Genomic DNA, 16,868 nt, shown 5'->3' with positions numbered 1-16,868 from the left:
GGAAATAATCCATAGTTGCAGCAGCAGCACTACTGTATGTCTCAAGATCATTGTACAGCTTTTACAGGGTTTTTTCAGATCTTTTTTTAGCTGAACAACACATCTGTTCGTCCTCTGTTCGCAGGAAGCTATTTCGCCAACCATTTCATCATGGGGGGAGAGAAGTTTGACTCCACCCACCCAGAGGGCTACCTGTTTGGGGAGAACACAGACCTCAACTTCCTGGGCACCAGACCAGTAGCGGTGGGTATATACTGCAGGGGTCTTCAACGGGGGGTCCGGGACCCCCTCAGAGTTACTACAGGGGTCCTCCAAATCATCCAATCCTTTTTATATTAACAACTTGAACCCTAGTGTCCATATTCTGCCAAAAATAGCAAATTCTCGGCAAAGAGGTTTGGTGTAGAGGGGAAAAAGAGCAGACTAAGTGACTAACTGAAAGGTCAAGTTTATTAGGTAATGACGGGTTCGGTGTGGTTAAATATCTGAAAACACAAAATGAATCCAAAATACACAATACATAATTGTGCTGTTTAACGATGACACTATATGGAATCTATGAAAAGGTTGTGGGGGTCCCTGCTTCATATGTCTCTCAACTAAGGGGTCCTTGGCCTGAAAACGTTGAAGCCTGATATACTGTAGTCTGTATATGGTAGTCACCAGGACGGCAGAGTACACCAATGTTGTGTTTCTTTCTGTTGTTGCACAAACAGTGCTTAATTGATTGGATCCGGCACCTATTTTATTGGATCTGGTGGATCCGGCACCTATTTGATTGGATCCAGGACCTTCCCGGCTGTTTGTTTGGTCGTTTGTTTTCATCCTTCTATATAGAGACATTTTGGCTGCAACCTTTTTCTTTATTTTATATTTTCATGTTTTAGTTCAATTTATTGTAATTATTCTGATGTGGTGCTTCATAGGTTAAAGTGACATACAATAGGAAAGCTATATACACACATGAATGTCAAAGAAAACGGTGAATTGTCGCGCTTGACAGTTTACGCGTGCAGCCGAGGATCCGGCACCTATTCACTGACAAATTAACTACTGCACACACTGTACTGTTCACTGGTGGCTCTTATTTTGTGGGAGCTGAGGCCTGTCCCCAGGCCCAGGGCTCCATGAGGGGGTTCCAGGGGGTCCCCAGCTAAATGATCTGATATAGCGTCACAATCAGTTTAGCCACTTTAACCCTATAAACTTCGGCTGTTTGAAAATAGCCGTTCTTCAAGCTCACAGCGTGTCGCGATGCAGCACATTGTGAGAAAAGCTATCTTCAAAGGTAAAGAGTTTGGAACCTTTTTTTTTTATCAAACAAATGGAGTAATAGAAATGGGAGTTGTTAACCACATGGGCCCACTAGTGACCTGTACTTGGACCCCTCCTTTTTGCCCTCTACACCAAAGCTTCTGCCGAATGGAATTTAAACTGATTCCAAAGAGGTTTTGCAGCTGTATCATGAGTGTTACATAATTTCTGTTGGTCTTGTAGTAGCAGATGGCACACTAGAGCCATAACCACAGCTACAGTGGTAGCTTCTCTCCACTGGTGGAATGAGTACTCTTGATTTAGTAGCAATACCGCCCACTATATAAATACTCTTGTTACAAGCAGTGATTGACTTTGACATTACATTTTGATTTCGTTTTAATGTAATCGGAAATGTGTTTGTTTTAGTCTAGTTTTAGTTGACTAAATACCATAAGATTTAGTCGACTAAATCTACAGTTTAGTCGATAAAAATGTGTTTTGGGCGGCCGTGATGGCGTTGAAATGCCTGATTAACTCAGCTGTGCGCCAAAAATAGTAGCTGTACAAGCTCACAGCGTGTCGCAGCGTCACACCTGCACACAACCAAGCATAAAACAAATTGTTTTAATTCTATTGGATTGATATCTTCTAGACTAGTCCCTCCCTAACATTTTAGTATAGTTTTTATTTATAGAGGAAATTGTCTATATATTTAGTCATAGTTTTAGTCTTCATAGCTTAGTTTTTATTTTGTTTTTGTCAGTGAAAAAAAAAGATTCTGCATAGTTTTATTTGTAGTGGGGTAAAACGTTAGGGGTGGTCTATTTGTTGGATTCTTTCTTTTAGAAATCGCTGCAGCCATAGAGCAAAGGGATGCACCAAATTATTATTATTTGCTTATTTATTTACTCAAGGACAGTTTTATAGCTCAATGCGTGTGACTAATTTATTTTTATTTTGTTTGCAGTTATGTATTTTGTATTTATTTATTGCCTTTGAGCGAGCGAGTGTGCGAGCTGTGTCGGGGGATGTGTGTGTGTGTGTGTGTGTGTGTGTGTGTGTGTGTGTGTGTGTGTGTGTGTGTGTGTGTGTGTGTGTGTGTGTGTGTGTGTGTGTGTGTGTGTGCGCGCGTGCTGGTAATAACATGGATTTAAGCCAACAGCTTACCATTCCTGGAACACACAGAGTCACTCTCAACCTAGACCAGAGGGCTCAGGAGGGGGAGGGGAGGAGAGCATACATACACGCACGCATGAACGCACGCACACAGTTGGAAACCGTTATTTCCAACTGTACTCCAACCGTAACCCCTGAACTTAAACTTGCCTAATCTTACCCCTGACCCCAACCTGAATCTTTTAATGTAAGCCCAGCTCCCAAAAGCTATTTTAACCATAAAACATACATTTCTGTTGTGTACTGTAGGGGACCAGGACACTTATTATTGTTCTCACAATGTTGCACCGCAATGCGTTGTGAGCTTGATAGATCTGCTGTTTTTGATATAAACAAATATCCTGGCCTTTCTGCAGATTTTCTTTTCTCACTTCGCAAAAAGAAATTTAAGTATAAGTGAAAGTGGTTAAAGGGCTTTGAGAAAACTGTCAATTTCATTTTTTTTAAAGAATACAAGGATTCTGTATGGTTTTTTTTTCTTTTTTTTTTTGCTGTGCGACAAGTGGCTGCGGCAGTGCGTTTTTTTCCCGAGCGTGTGTCTATTCGCATGCGGTAAAAACTCATTGGCAAACAGAATGTGTGCAAAGCCCTTAAGTGTGTCTGTGGATTTGATAAACATTGAACAGATGAAAATAACTAGATTGGATCAACCTTTATTATTATTTTTGGACAATGAACAGTTTTGGACATTCAGCTGACATGTATGAAACAATTTGCCTGAAGGAGGTCATCAGTGACTGAAATGTTGCCTCTTTAAACCGTGAAGTTCACAGTGTGCGAGCGTATTCATTTAAAAAAAAAAATGTAATTATTGATATGAAACAAAATGTGTGTAGCTAGACTGAAGTGCTCCAGTGTACCTGGCTGGGTGAGGCTTGTTGGACGTATTGGTTCACAGCTTACAAGAGGCACACTGTTTGACCCCAGCACCGATAATGAATGCTGCTTTTCAGCATCTGTGTGTGTGCGTGCGTGCGCGGCTGCGCGCGTGTGTATGTACTCTATGTGAGGTTTACAGACAAGACCCCTGCGACGCCCGCATATTTAATGTTCTGAATACTGTTCCAATCACTACCCCATTCATATGCACGCACGCGCACACACATGCACTCGCACACAGGCACTCGCACACAGGCACACCTACAATGGGGCCAAAATTCCGGAATGCCCGCCCCTTCCTCCCAGCTCAGATGAGGGGAGGGGAGGGTATATTTTAACCACATCCTCCACCCAGGCAGGGAGTAAGTAAAGAAATGTACCTCAACATTGAACCTACGGTACTTTGTAACACTGGGTAGTGGTGTGGAGGTATCCTAACCACATCCTCCCCTCTGGCCGCTCCTCACTGTGTTCAAAACCCAGCGGTGGACTCAAAGGAGAATTCCAGACTACACTTTTTCTTACCTTTAATCTGATGTTATAAATAACAGAACGAGTAGTACAGTTTTTATTTTATTATTTTATTAGGTTTCCACCCGACAGAGGCATTATAAAAAGATTACAAATTTGACCCGAGTAAAAGTACAACAATATATCGGCATCAAGATATATACCTACAGTACCAAAGTAAAATTACTCGGATTGTATCATAAGCTTGTAGATCATCATTATTATTATTATTATTGTATAGCCATTTTCCATCTCATCTTCATAATTGGTCCACACCGATGCTCGTTTTAAGATATGGCACCATTTCTGTCCACTCACTCACGGTGGAAAGCAATATGGAAGAAATGAGGTTTAAGGAGATGGAAGAGGTAGGGGGGAGCAAGATTGTTTAGTGCAGTGTTTCTCAAAGTGGATTTCAAGGACTCTGTGGGTTCCTTTAAGGGGGTCTAAATCGCCCCTTACAAGTCTGTAACTCTGACGCGTTCATTTGGTTCCATTTGTACACTGTCAGAGTTAAGAGGAGACCTTGAAACTTGAAAGTCTGAGAAACACTGGCTTAGTGCATTGTAGGTGTTTAGCAGTATTTTGACGTGGATTCTTTGTTTGACCAGGGAGCCAGTGAAGGTAGTGGAGGCATCATAACCACATCCTTCCCTTCGGGCGGTGTCCTCGCTGCGTTCAAAACCCCCAAACCGACTGGTGCTCTGATTCTTTCTTGTGTTCAGAACCCAAAACCAGCCGGTCTCCCCTTTCACACGGTCAGCATGCAAGCTAGACCTTTTCCAAAACGCAGCACAAAGAGCAGCTGAGAACACCACCAGGGGTTCGAAGGTTGTCGCGAGGTCGCACGCACTCCATTTCACATCACACCGGGTCAACTTAAATTCCGCCTGTTGTGTTTGGTTATTGTTAAAGGGAATTGTTTTGCCGATTTTTAACCTACATGCCTTAGTTCTGATGTGAGATCATATACAGTGTGTGAAAAATATTTATACTGTATGTATGCGGTCGCACCATGACACATGTTGTGTGTGATCCCCTTTTTTCACAAAGGTCCTTGTTTGAAGACCACATATTTTATTAAATTTTTTAAAGATTTGTTTAAGGCTTTTTTACCTTTATTGATAGATGTAAAGATGGACCGGAAAGAGGGAGAGAGAGACGGGGAGAGACACGCCGCAAAAGGTCGTCGGGACCGGGACTCAAATCTGCGACATGCTGTCAGGCTACATTAGAGCCTTTAGCGTGGTATGAGCCTGGACCGCTAGTCCAGTGGGCGCCCCAAAGACCACAGATTTAAGCAATATGACATGACAGAGAGTGCTGCATTGCACTTTAGCGTGGCTGTGAGTTCGTCCTATAAGCACTATCGAGGCCACAGGCCGCACCGCACCAAAGATAATTTGACTGTTTGACCCTGCTATTTTTTTTTTTTCACTGTGTGTACAAGAAGCACCAGACACAGACGGCTGACTGAAGTGTCAGCCCCGCTGGCACCAGAAAGGCCCTGGTCGAGCACTTTTTTAGGTCCAGCTCAGCACCCGTCAGCACTCACAGCTCTGATATGTGTTAATGAACCCCGGCCAAGGCCACTGTGTGCAGAGCTGCACTTTCTCTGTGGCCAGGAGAGTTTTAATGTGCACTGAAGTCTTTGTTTAGCATCAGTTTTCTCATTTGAGGTGTACTGCACGTTGACATTTTACCCTAAAGCATCACTATATGTGATTTTTTTTCCCAATGAATAAATAAAAGATTTGTCCAATTTGTATGTTAGACTGAGAGTATGTTAATACAATAAAACTTACAATTGGGGTGGTTGTATTCTGTCTCCCTGCTCTTCTATTGAGACATTTAGATCATGTCAAATGGTCATCTTGTCTCTGGACAGGAATTTTGACTTTCGTTATCGTGCGTTATCATTCATCCCCTGAGCAAGCAGGCAGGTTCTATTAGCTCAATGGCAAATAATTCAGCTTGTGCGCAACAAACTGGGTTCAAATCCGGGATAGAAGAAGAAAGGGCAACTTTAAGGAAATGTTTGTTTTATTAAAGGCAAAGTATGCAACTTTGCCCTGCGTTTCCCTCCATACCAGCAGTCATCACTATCAGCCACTGCTGCAGTGTGGTGGTGTTAACCTGCACAAACACACTGCCATCTCGCTGTCCCTGTCTACTAAAAAAACTATAACTGAACTATATATATATCGTTTTGTTATGTATACACAGGGAACATGCCTTTAATAAAATACATTATTAGTATTTGTAGCAGTAGAAGTACTAATATCTATTACTAGTACTACTAGGGTACTTGTAATAATCGAGTTATTACTACTTGTGTCTATTGTTGATTAAAATGGCCATCGTTGCCTTCAGACAACCAGTAAAGTACTACATTATGTTGTCTATAATCATATAACATAATCTGACCCTGTATTATTGTTTACCTCTACAGTTCCCGTATGCGGCCCCACCCCCCCACGAACCAGTGAAGACGCTACGAAGCCTTATAAACATCCGCAAGGACACTCTACGGCTCGTACGGTACATACCACTACCTCTCCGTTGGGCTGGGCGATATGTCAATATCACTTGTAGAATGTCTATTTTCTAAGCTTTTTGAAAAATATTGAAAAATTTGGAAAAATTTGGAATAAGTCTTTTATGAGGACCTACATAGGGCACAAATCCTTCTTGACATGAAAGTGTTTGAAAAACACTGCACTAGGCTCAATCGGATCTGGCAAAAACTAGACCTTCATGGGGCCTTAGTTTTTTCAGAAAGAAATGGTAAATGGTGCATTTATATTAGCGCCTTTATCCAAGGCGCTTTACATTCACCCATTCACACACACTCATATGCCGACGGCAGAGGAAACTGCAAGGCACCAACCTGCTCATCGGTAGCAACTAGGGGTTCAGAGTCTTGCTCAAGGACTCTTCGACACCAACACTGGGGGAGCCCGGGATCTAACTGAGAACCCTTCAGGAACCCTCTGTGTTCTAAGACGGCAACTCTACCCCTGAGCCACTGCCGCCCAGCCCGCCCTCATATATCTACACATATCCCATTGCATCTAATGCTTGCTCAGGGAGAATGGGACAATGTCTGGTCTCTGCTATAATATCTTAAGTGTCTTGAGGCAACTGTGATTTGCCAGTATAATGACATCTAATTAAATTGAATTGGATCCAATGCACTCTATATTGGATACTGCACACTTGCTCCCTCCATACCAGATCCGATCTGCATCGTATGCATGTGGTGTACGTTTCCAGCTCCTCGCTATCTGTCTGTCTGTCTCTCTCAATCTTACAAAACCATAAGAATTGTGCGTTTTCTGTCAGAAATAGTTTTACATACATATAGGAAAGCTTGGCTTGGGATAAACTTTTGACACTCACTCTCTCTGTCTCTCTCTGCTGCTCCCTCGCTCCTGCAGGTGCAGTGAGGACCTGAAGTTACCGGGTGACGAGGAGGAGGTGGAAGGGAAGACCAGGGCTTGCTACAACATCGAGTTCACCTTCGACGCGGACACACAGGTGGCCATCACCATTTACTACCAGGCCATCGAAGAGTTCCACAACGGAGTGCCAATGTAAGTGTGTGTGTGTGTGGGGGGGGGGGGGGGGGGGGATGCATATTACACATTATTACTTTAACCATTCTTTTATGCTATAACTATTTAACTAATAGCAGATACAAGCTCACAGCACTCACAGCTGCTATTTTTGAAAAATCTTGAGAGCAAAGCGAACATTTGTAACTCAAATCTTTATTTCTCAGGGTACCTGGAACAACACATTTTGAGATGGGGGTCCACGGTCAAATACATATTATTCTAGGGGTCCTTGAAATGAAAAAGTTTGAGAACCACTGACCCAGAAACATGCGTTTTTCAAAACCCTTTGAAGGATTTAGAAGTATATAATGTATATTAAGTTATAAAATCGGCTCAAAATATTGAAAGACTTGCACACATTTTCACGATTTAAAAAAAATAGCAGATCTACAAGCTCACCGAGTGCCGCAGTGTGAGCTTGTACATCTGTATATATTTGTATATATTTTTTAATAGTTAAAGCACAAAATAATGGTTAAAGTCGTATTTTAGATGACTAAAATATGAGTTAACTAAATCTAAATTTGCTGTCAAACGTAACACTGTTTGATCCCCCCCATGCAGTTACCTCCCCCAGGACAGCTCGCTGCAGTCAGAGACGGTGCACTTCAAGAGAGGAGTGTGCCAGCAGTTCTGTCTGAGCTCACACTCTGTCAACCTGAGCGAGTGGGCGGACGACGAGGTAGGAGGACCACCAGAGCTTTAAAGTCTCTTGCTGTCGGGCCAGAAACCTCGTCTAAATGTTTTATGTACGAATCAATCTAAAAAAAAGTTAATTATTTTCTGTAATGCAATTAAAAAAATCAAACCATCTGTTCAAAGAGGAGCGGTGCGTTTGAGCAGCTATACCCTACTTTATCACAATATTCTCGTTTTATTTTAGAAGGATCTGTATTTTTTTTTATAGACCTATACTTTATTCGTTGGTAAATTTGTAGGAGTGCTTGATTTAAAAAAAAAATACATTGTGCTTGTTCCTTGTAGCTACTGTTCGACATGGACAAGGAGGTGTTCCCCATGGTGGTGCAGGCTGTGGTCGACGAGGGAGAGGGTGAGTTACTGTCCTTCTGTTTGACTCCAGGTCAAAGCAAAATGACAAAGCTTTACCCAATGTCCTTACCTTGCCCTCTCTCTCTCTCCTCAGACCATATGGGCCACTCTCATGTGCTGCTGGCTACCTTTGAGAAGGTATGGAACACACTCATTTAAATAAGCGACTGCAAATGTGCGTATATATTGTATGTAATGCAGGGAATTTGTCTATTGACTGTGTGTGTTTTCTTTGCCAGCATATGGACGGGAGCTACTGTGTGAAACCTCTGAAGCAAAAACAAGTGGTAATTATAATTATACCTGTCACATTCTTCTTCTTTTTTTGCCACAACCCCATCTTATCAGGGAAATAGTTTGGTGACCCCACACTTAATTTATGGAAACAACGTGGACACTAATATCTAAATAAAAGCACAGATGGTTGACCTTGAATATAAATATTTATTAGAAAATCTATTTGCAGCGCTGAAATATTCAATCAACAAAAAGCAACAGAATTGTTTTTTGTACACATATTTGTAAAACAAAGCATATCTAGCTATTTTAGATAGTTATAGTATATAGTTTATAACTTAACCTGTAAAAAAAGTATGCACTGGCCAAGATGACTACCAGATATACCGGTATGATGCTTTGCTGTATATTTGTCTGTCATTTAATGTCTCTATGAATTGAGTACAAAAGGACCCCAATGTAAACAAGCCATTGTGTTTTCTTGGGTTTAAATCCTATTAGTAGACCTTGAATCTAAACTGTACTGTTCTGTGCTTTTCCTATGCAAACTTCTAATAAGGTATTCAATCAATCAATACAAATCAAAAGAGACATACCCATGCTTAAAATCTGAATAATAAAAACATTAACTGTACAAAATGAGTAAATCATACGAATACTATACATCCATGAAAATGCAAATAAAACCAATACATGAACTAAACATAGAAACATGCGCAGCATCTCCTTTACCTTCCTTTTAAAACCTCAGAAAGAAACCAAAGTAGGCATTTTGAGTCTGGATTTTAGGTTGCGCCAAGCCCACGTTCTTGAAAAACAATATTCTTCTCTTGCCAGCCTCAGTGCCCACGGAGGGCAGCAGTGTGGCACAGCCAGGCATCGGATCTGAGGTTGTGTGAATTATTGATCCAGATAAACTTAGAGCAAATATAAGCGGGTAGGTTTTAGAGATGAGACGTTCGTGAATGAATCGAGTCTTTTGAACGCCTCTTTTAAATGAATGATGGGATCCGCTTCGCAGTAGGGAGCCGTTCCTTTCTAATGAACTGTGGTGTAAAAGGTACTAAAATTCTTTACTAAGTAAAAGTATCAATACTGCAATGTAGAAATACTCTGCCACAAGTAGAAGTTTGGAATTAAAATGCACTTGAGTAAAAGTACCAAAGTATTGGTATCAAAATGCACTTAAAGTACCAATAGTAGAAGGTACTCATTATGCAAAATGTCCCATTTCACAAGTTTTCCAATGAATACAATGTAGAAAAAAACATTTGAAAATAGTGATTTGTAATCATAATCAAAATCTACAAAGTGACAAGTAACTAAAATTAGTCTTTTGAACGGCTCTTTGAAAGGAACGGATCCCAGAGATCCGGCTCACTTCAAAGAACCTTTAGAATCTTTAGTAGGTTTATAAATCAAGATGTACCAATGCTGCAGTCAACATGTAGCTAAAGAAGACCAGACCACCCAACTTGGGATACAATTCACCCTTTGTCAAGTCCCGCCCATTGTCCTGCCCCTCTCCACACCCATTGGTTGCTGTGTCTTGGTGGGACATTCAGTGGGACATTCCATCCACTGCCATGTTAATTCAGTTGCTTCATATTGTTATTCTGTGTGCTCAATTCTTATTTCAAACTTTGTTTCAGTCAATTGGAGCTGCTCAGTGGCAGTATAGTGAATCAGCATGTTTTTAAATGTTTTTGTTTCTCCAAAAATTATGTTTTAGCTAATTCAACATAAAAAAGGCGGAACCAGGGTGGGACAAGGCAGATAGAGCCTGCTGGTTGGTCAGTCAGGGACCAACCAGGAGGCTAACAAAGGGTGAATTGCAATGATGGCTCCTCAAAGCAGAATTGAAGATAAATCTCAGAACGATATGAGGGGATCCAATTTGGGCAATACTGTGGGGCAAAGTATATACCGTCGCCATTATCTAGCTGAGATAACTGACCCTGGATCAGATATTGGGGAAGTAATTTTGCTGTTCAAATCTGATTTCCATGTGCTTTTTTGCTGTTAAGAATTGATGAATCCAGTCTGATTCCAATCTGGATAGGCCAACGGTCAGATTTGGGCTGCCAGCGTGAACATTCTATTTCTCTCCATCTCTTGCGTGTGTTTTCCTAGGTGGATGGAGTGAGTTATCTACTGCAGGAGATCTACGGCATTGAAAACAAATACAACAGCCAAGAATCAAAGGTAAAAATTACACACGCACACACACACACACACACACACACACACACACACACACACACACACACACACACACACACACACACACACAAAGTCAGTCAGATAAACCTTCCACTAGCAAAATTTTACAAATTTACAAAAATTCATTATGAAGAATGAATCACTTAAGGCCTATTTCAAATATCAAGGACATCATCTATCTATAAATGCGACAAATCTCTGTCTGTTTGTTTGTAATCCGCGTATCTCGAGAACCGTTCGTCCCACCGGCTTCAGATTCGGCACGCGCGTTCCCCGCCGCTGCGCGGAGTGCAGTGCCGGGCCTCGACCCGACCCGACTCGCGGTTTTCCGAAACCGGCGCGAAACGTTCGGAATCTCCTTATGCGGAGCTGATTGTTGACATCAGGCTGTTCCGGAGGAAATCGGCGCAAGCGCTGAGTCATTGTGACATCACTTCATAAAAGGCTCTGACATCACGTACGCCACATGAGTCAACACAAAATCTCTGTGAATGTGTATGTATGTATGTAATCCGCGTATCTCGAGAACCCTTCTTCCCACCGGCACGCGCGTTCTCCAGATATGGGCATAAAGTCTGACATCAGAGTTTTCTGCAACCGGTACTGTGTGTGCAGAGATCTTCATATATGGGCATATAAGTGGCATATAAGTGGACAAAGACAAACAGATGGTCAAAACGGGTCCTATGACAGGTATATTGGGGTTTGCATTAAAGGGTGGGGCATTCATGGGGTTTGCATTAAAGGGTGGGGCATTCATTCCCTATTTCAAATTCGGCACGTGCGTTCCCCACCGCAGCAGGTAGTGCAGTGCTCGGCCTCGACCCGACCCGATACACGATTTTCTGGAACCAGCACGAAAGGTTCGGATTCTGATGTCTGACATCAGGATTTTCCGGAACTGGCACTGTGTCTGCATAGATCTCCATATATGGGCATAAAATGGATGCAGACAGACAAATACAGATATCTCCATATATGGGCATAAATGGACACAGGCAAACAGATGGTCAAAGATCTCCATATATGGGCATAAAGTGGACGCAGACAGACAGATACAGATATCTCCATATATGGGCATAAATGGACACAGGCAAACAGATGGTCAAAACGGGTCCTATGACAACAGGTATAATGGGGTTTGCATTAAGTTTGTCTCCTCCTCCATCTGTTTGTCTGTGTCCCTTTATTCCCATTATGGAGATCTCTGTATCTGTCTGTGCCTCCGACTGTGTTGCAGACACAGTGCCGGTTCCCCCTTTAATGCAAACCCCATTATACCTGTTGTCATAGGACCCGTTTTGACCATCTGTTTGAAAAAGCGACAGAAATCTCATATATGGGCATAAAATGGACGCAGATAAACAGATATCTCCATATATGGCATATATGGGCATACAATGGATGCAGAATCACAAAGATCTCCATATACGGGCATAAAAGGGACACAGACAGACAGATACAGAGATCTCCATATATGGGCATAAAATGGACGCAGATAGACAGATATCTCCATATATGGGCATATATGGGCATAAAATGGACCCAGAACTATAACTGCAGTGATCTCCATATATGGACATAAAATGGACACCGACAGACAGACAGATACAGATATCTCCATATATGGGCATAAATGGACACAGGCAGACAAATGGTCAAAACGGGTCCTATGAAAACAGGTATAATGGGGTTTGCATTAAAGGGCGGGGCATTCATTCCCTATTTACATTGTTCCGAGTTGGCCAGGTCGCCGACTAGACGCTGGGCCGCCCGAAGGGCGGCCCAGCTTCTAGTTTGAAGTAATGGGGCGACAGAAAAGAACGTGGTTTCTCAATCTATATTATGAAAATGGCCCATTTGCAAGCTAATTGTTTTCTAAATGTTTTTGTTGTAAGAGTCCTTATAGCCTGGCTCCAGTCCCTGAATCGCTAGTCATGCCCATTAAAAAATGTTCAGGCGATTCATGAATAATGGGGTGAATTTCAGGCTGATAGTCAGGCTAGTTCTGAAAATCTTTGGTGGAAAAAAGTAGGAAATGTTAACTGTATAAAAACGGGTCTGTGTCCGAGAATGGGTCGCAAGCGTAACCATTTGGGGAACCACTGCTTTAAGCACTTAACCCCCAGCATCCCTATTTGTGGTTATTTAGGGTTTAAGTGGTTATGTCGTTATGTCCCAGGTGGCGGACGACGAGATCAGCGACAACAGCGCGGAGTGCGTGGTGTGTCTGTCTGACGTACGGGACACCCTCATCCTGCCCTGCAGACACCTGTGTCTGTGCAACGCCTGCGCAGACACGCTACGCTACCAGGCCAACTGCTGCCCCATCTGCAGACTGCGTGAGTACCGTACTTATACTGTAGGGCCGGCTGGTAACCAGAATGCTTGCCCCAAAATACACTCGTCCCCATTTTGTTCTCAGACCGTTCGCCCCCAGGACCATCCATCCATCTTCAACCGCTTATCCGGAATCGGGCCGCAGTGCTAACAGTTCCAACAAAGATTTCCAGACTTCCCTTAGTTTAGATTAGTTGTCTTTATTAGGGAAATTTGTTTTGCTCAGGTCAATGCATACATTCAAGACAATATGTACCGTAAATATACAAATACAATAAAACACCCAGCAAAGTATTCAGTTCTATAAAAAAGGTAATAGTAATAATAATAAAGGTATTTAAAAGAAAGCAAAGTCCTCTCTCCGCACTGTGGACATTGTTTCCAGAGCAACATTAGCCACTTCCTCCTGGGGGATCCCGAGGCGTTCCAAGGCCAGTGTGGAGAAGTAATCCCCCCCATCTGGTCCTCTGCACTGGCCACGGGGACTCCTCTCAGTGGGACCTCCCTAGGGAGAGAGTAGTTCGAGTTATGCGGGTGCCAGTGGGGTCTTAGCTCCCATAGTTAAAGTCTGGGACCCCATAGTCAACAACCCCCTTTGGGGTCTCTTTTTTTCTAAGTGTGTTTTTTTTTTTTTTTTTTTCGTTTTTTTTTTTTTTTTATGTTCCATTGGAAGAATTTATATTATTTATGTTAACTAGATATACTAAATAAACATGTTAGACAGTAAGACTGAACAATGACATCACACCGTTTAATCCTACTATTCATTTTATTATTATAAATCAGGCGCATTTAATGTGGGGTGTGAGTCTTCCTTTACCGTCCGGGTTATAACACACTCGCTGCAATGGTTCCTACCTTTCCCCCAGGGCCGAGGAGGCCCTGGATGCAGACCTACCCAGCTGCGTGGTCTCGCCATGGCCTGGGCATAGGCTAAGCTAGGAACCACTGCATCGAGTCTTTGCACTTCTAGCCACGGCCCGGACGGCAAAGGAAGGCGGACACGCCGGACAGACAATATGTACCGTAAATATACAAATACAATAAAACACCCAGCAAAGTATTCAGTTCTATAAAAAAGGTAATAGTAATAATAATAAAGGTATTTAAAAGAAAGCAAAGTCCTCTCTCCGCACTGTGGACATTGTTTCCAGAGCAACATTAGCCACTTCCTCCTGGGGGATCCCGAGGCGTTCCAAGGCCAGTGTGGAGAAGTAATCCCCCCCATCTGGTCCTCTGCACTGGCCACGGGGACTCCTCTCAGTGGGACCTCCCTAGGGAGAGAGTAGTTCGAGTTATGCGGGTGCCAGTGGGGTCTTAGCTCCCATAGTTAAAGTCTGGGACCCCATAGTCAACAACCCCCTTTGGGGTCTCTTTTTTTCTAAGTGTGTTTTTTTTTTTTTTTTTTTCGTTTTTTTTTATTTTTTATGTTCCATTGGAAGAATTTATATTATTTATGTTAACTAGATATACTAAATAAACATGTTAGACAGTAAGACTGAACAATGACATCACACCGTTTAATCCTACTATTCATTTTATTATTATAAATCAGGCGCATTTAATGTGGGGTGTGAGTCTTCCTTTACCGTCCGGGTTATAACACACTCGCTGCAATGGTTCCTACCTTTCCCCCAGGGCCGAGGAGGCCCTGGATGCAGACCTACCCAGCTGCGTGGTCTCGCCATGGCCTGGGCATAGGCTAAGCTAGGAACCACTGCATCGAGTCTTTGCACTTCTAGCCACGGCCCGGACGGCAAAGGAAGGCGGACACGCCGGACAGCAACAAAGCAACCAAACAAAACAACGCTGTCTTAGCAAGACTGTAGCCTTAGTGTGCCTGTGCCCGTGACAATGTTTTTTTTAGTAAATAAATATGAACCCGACCCGCCTTGTTTTGAGAAAGAAAAATACCCATTTTAGCCGACTTTATGCTACCAGAACGGGAACTTTTGGCTGGATGGCTCAGAGCTCAGATCATCAGATGGAGGAATTGGGAACTGGAGGCTGAGCAATAATGGTGAGTTAATATGAACAGAAAAGACTGCCTGGAGTTGTCAACATAGCCAATGTGAAGCCCGAATTAATATTGTGAAAGGAAAAATATGATTTAATATAGGAAATACCCGTTTTAGCCGACTTTATATCCGCGAAATACCCGATTTAATATGATTTAATATAGGAAAGTACCCGTTTTAGGCGACTTTATATCCGCAATTACCCGATTTTTTTTCGCCGCCGCCAAAGGCGGCGGCGAAAGGCCCCCAGAGCTATGGGAGCCCTATTCTGGCGGCGCCGATAGGGCTCCCATAGCTCTGTGGGTATAACTCGATCACTGGAGAGACACTCGGAAGGCATACGTACTAGAGGCCCGTACCACCTAAGCTGGCTCCTTTCCAAGTCAAGGAGCAGCAGTTCTACTTGCCTTTTAGGCTTCGTAAGCTAAAGTTGCTCAGGGCAGATGTGACAAATAACTGAAATATTCAAAGAAAGGACTACAATATAGCTTTACACATTTAAACGTATAAAACCACAGTTACAAATATGGCTGTAGTCTTCACAGCTGAACAGCTTAGAATTGAACCGTGCTTGCCATCCCCTTCTCTCTCTCTCTCTCTCCTGTCTTTCCTCTCTCTTTCTGTGTATCTGAAACCATAAAATGAGGTAAAAAACAAAACAAAACAAGAATATATAAAACAAAAACAGACAGACTACTCACTGTGCTTAATATGCCAAATGTTCAAACAGATGGTGATTCTTCCACGTGAGTGAGCGGCCACAGCAACAAGCAACTGACACTACTTAAGCCACTGCTCACATGAAAACATATGGGAAATCACATATGGGGGAATCAGGTCGGGACATTGTCCAGCGTTGGCCATTCACACGTGTAGCATGCAACAGGGAAATAAATGTCCGTTTCACATTCGTTCACACCTGAAGGTAAATACTCTAGTCTATTTGATGACGTGTGGGGCGGGGTTTGGGCAGTAGACGCACACGTTAGCTACTCCCACTTAAATAGAACACAGGCACAGCCTGAGGGAGATGCGAGGATCAAATGCAATATTTTTCAGAGAACATTGGGTTCTAGCCTATATACAGCCAAGTGGGCACTGCAGAGGTAAGTGTCAGGTGCAAGTGGTTATCTACAATGAAGTTACTGCAGTAGTAAAGAGATGAAGGTGAATAATTACAACTCAAACCCTAAGAAAATTCAGAATGATTAAACTGGTTTACTGTTCATCTCTTCGAGCACCTCAGGAAGAGGGAAGGCTGCGGCGTCATCAACACGTCCACTCGCTGAATGTAAATTCACCAGACAATCACCGTGTCCATTCACACATAGAGTGGTTTGAGTCAAATCAGACATTACCTAGACATAAGTCAAGGGTCCTTCCTGCATGAAATCTGTTGCATGTCCGATCCAACTGAGCCGCAATGTTACGTTCATACATTTGAACTCTGGAAAACGCCCATAAGTGCATGCCTGAAAGTGGCTTTACAAACTAACATTAGTCGAAGTTCTGATATGCACGTTCATATTCTAATATTGGCAAGCTTTTGCATGACACG

General features: G+C 42.7%; 1 protein-coding gene across 1 annotated transcript in view; it reads left to right on the top strand.

The window, feature by feature from the left end:
• rnf157 (ring finger protein 157) overlaps window positions 1-16,868 on the top strand; it is a gene marked incomplete at both ends in the record, with an annotated part of 43,873 nt that overhangs the window by 7,011 nt on the left and 19,994 nt on the right. Inside the window, 9 exons of the mRNA XM_080747370.1 lie at window positions 125-243; window positions 6,275-6,363; window positions 7,263-7,418; window positions 8,007-8,124; window positions 8,427-8,493; window positions 8,587-8,630; window positions 8,732-8,779; window positions 10,863-10,934; window positions 13,135-13,294. Of these exons, the coding sequence (XP_080603496.1) occupies window positions 125-243; window positions 6,275-6,363; window positions 7,263-7,418; window positions 8,007-8,124; window positions 8,427-8,493; window positions 8,587-8,630; window positions 8,732-8,779; window positions 10,863-10,934; window positions 13,135-13,294 (873 nt within the window). The remainder of the gene's footprint in view (window positions 1-124; window positions 244-6,274; window positions 6,364-7,262; window positions 7,419-8,006; window positions 8,125-8,426; window positions 8,494-8,586; window positions 8,631-8,731; window positions 8,780-10,862; window positions 10,935-13,134; window positions 13,295-16,868) is intronic.

The sequence above is a fragment of the Nannobrachium achirus genome (genome assembly GCF_963921795.1).
Source record: "Nannobrachium achirus genome assembly, chromosome: 18".
Classification (NCBI taxonomy): domain Eukaryota; kingdom Metazoa; phylum Chordata; class Actinopteri; order Myctophiformes; family Myctophidae; genus Nannobrachium; species Nannobrachium achirus.
The sequence above is the reverse complement of the archived record's forward strand: the minus strand, read 5'-3'. Positions and strand labels throughout refer to the sequence as shown.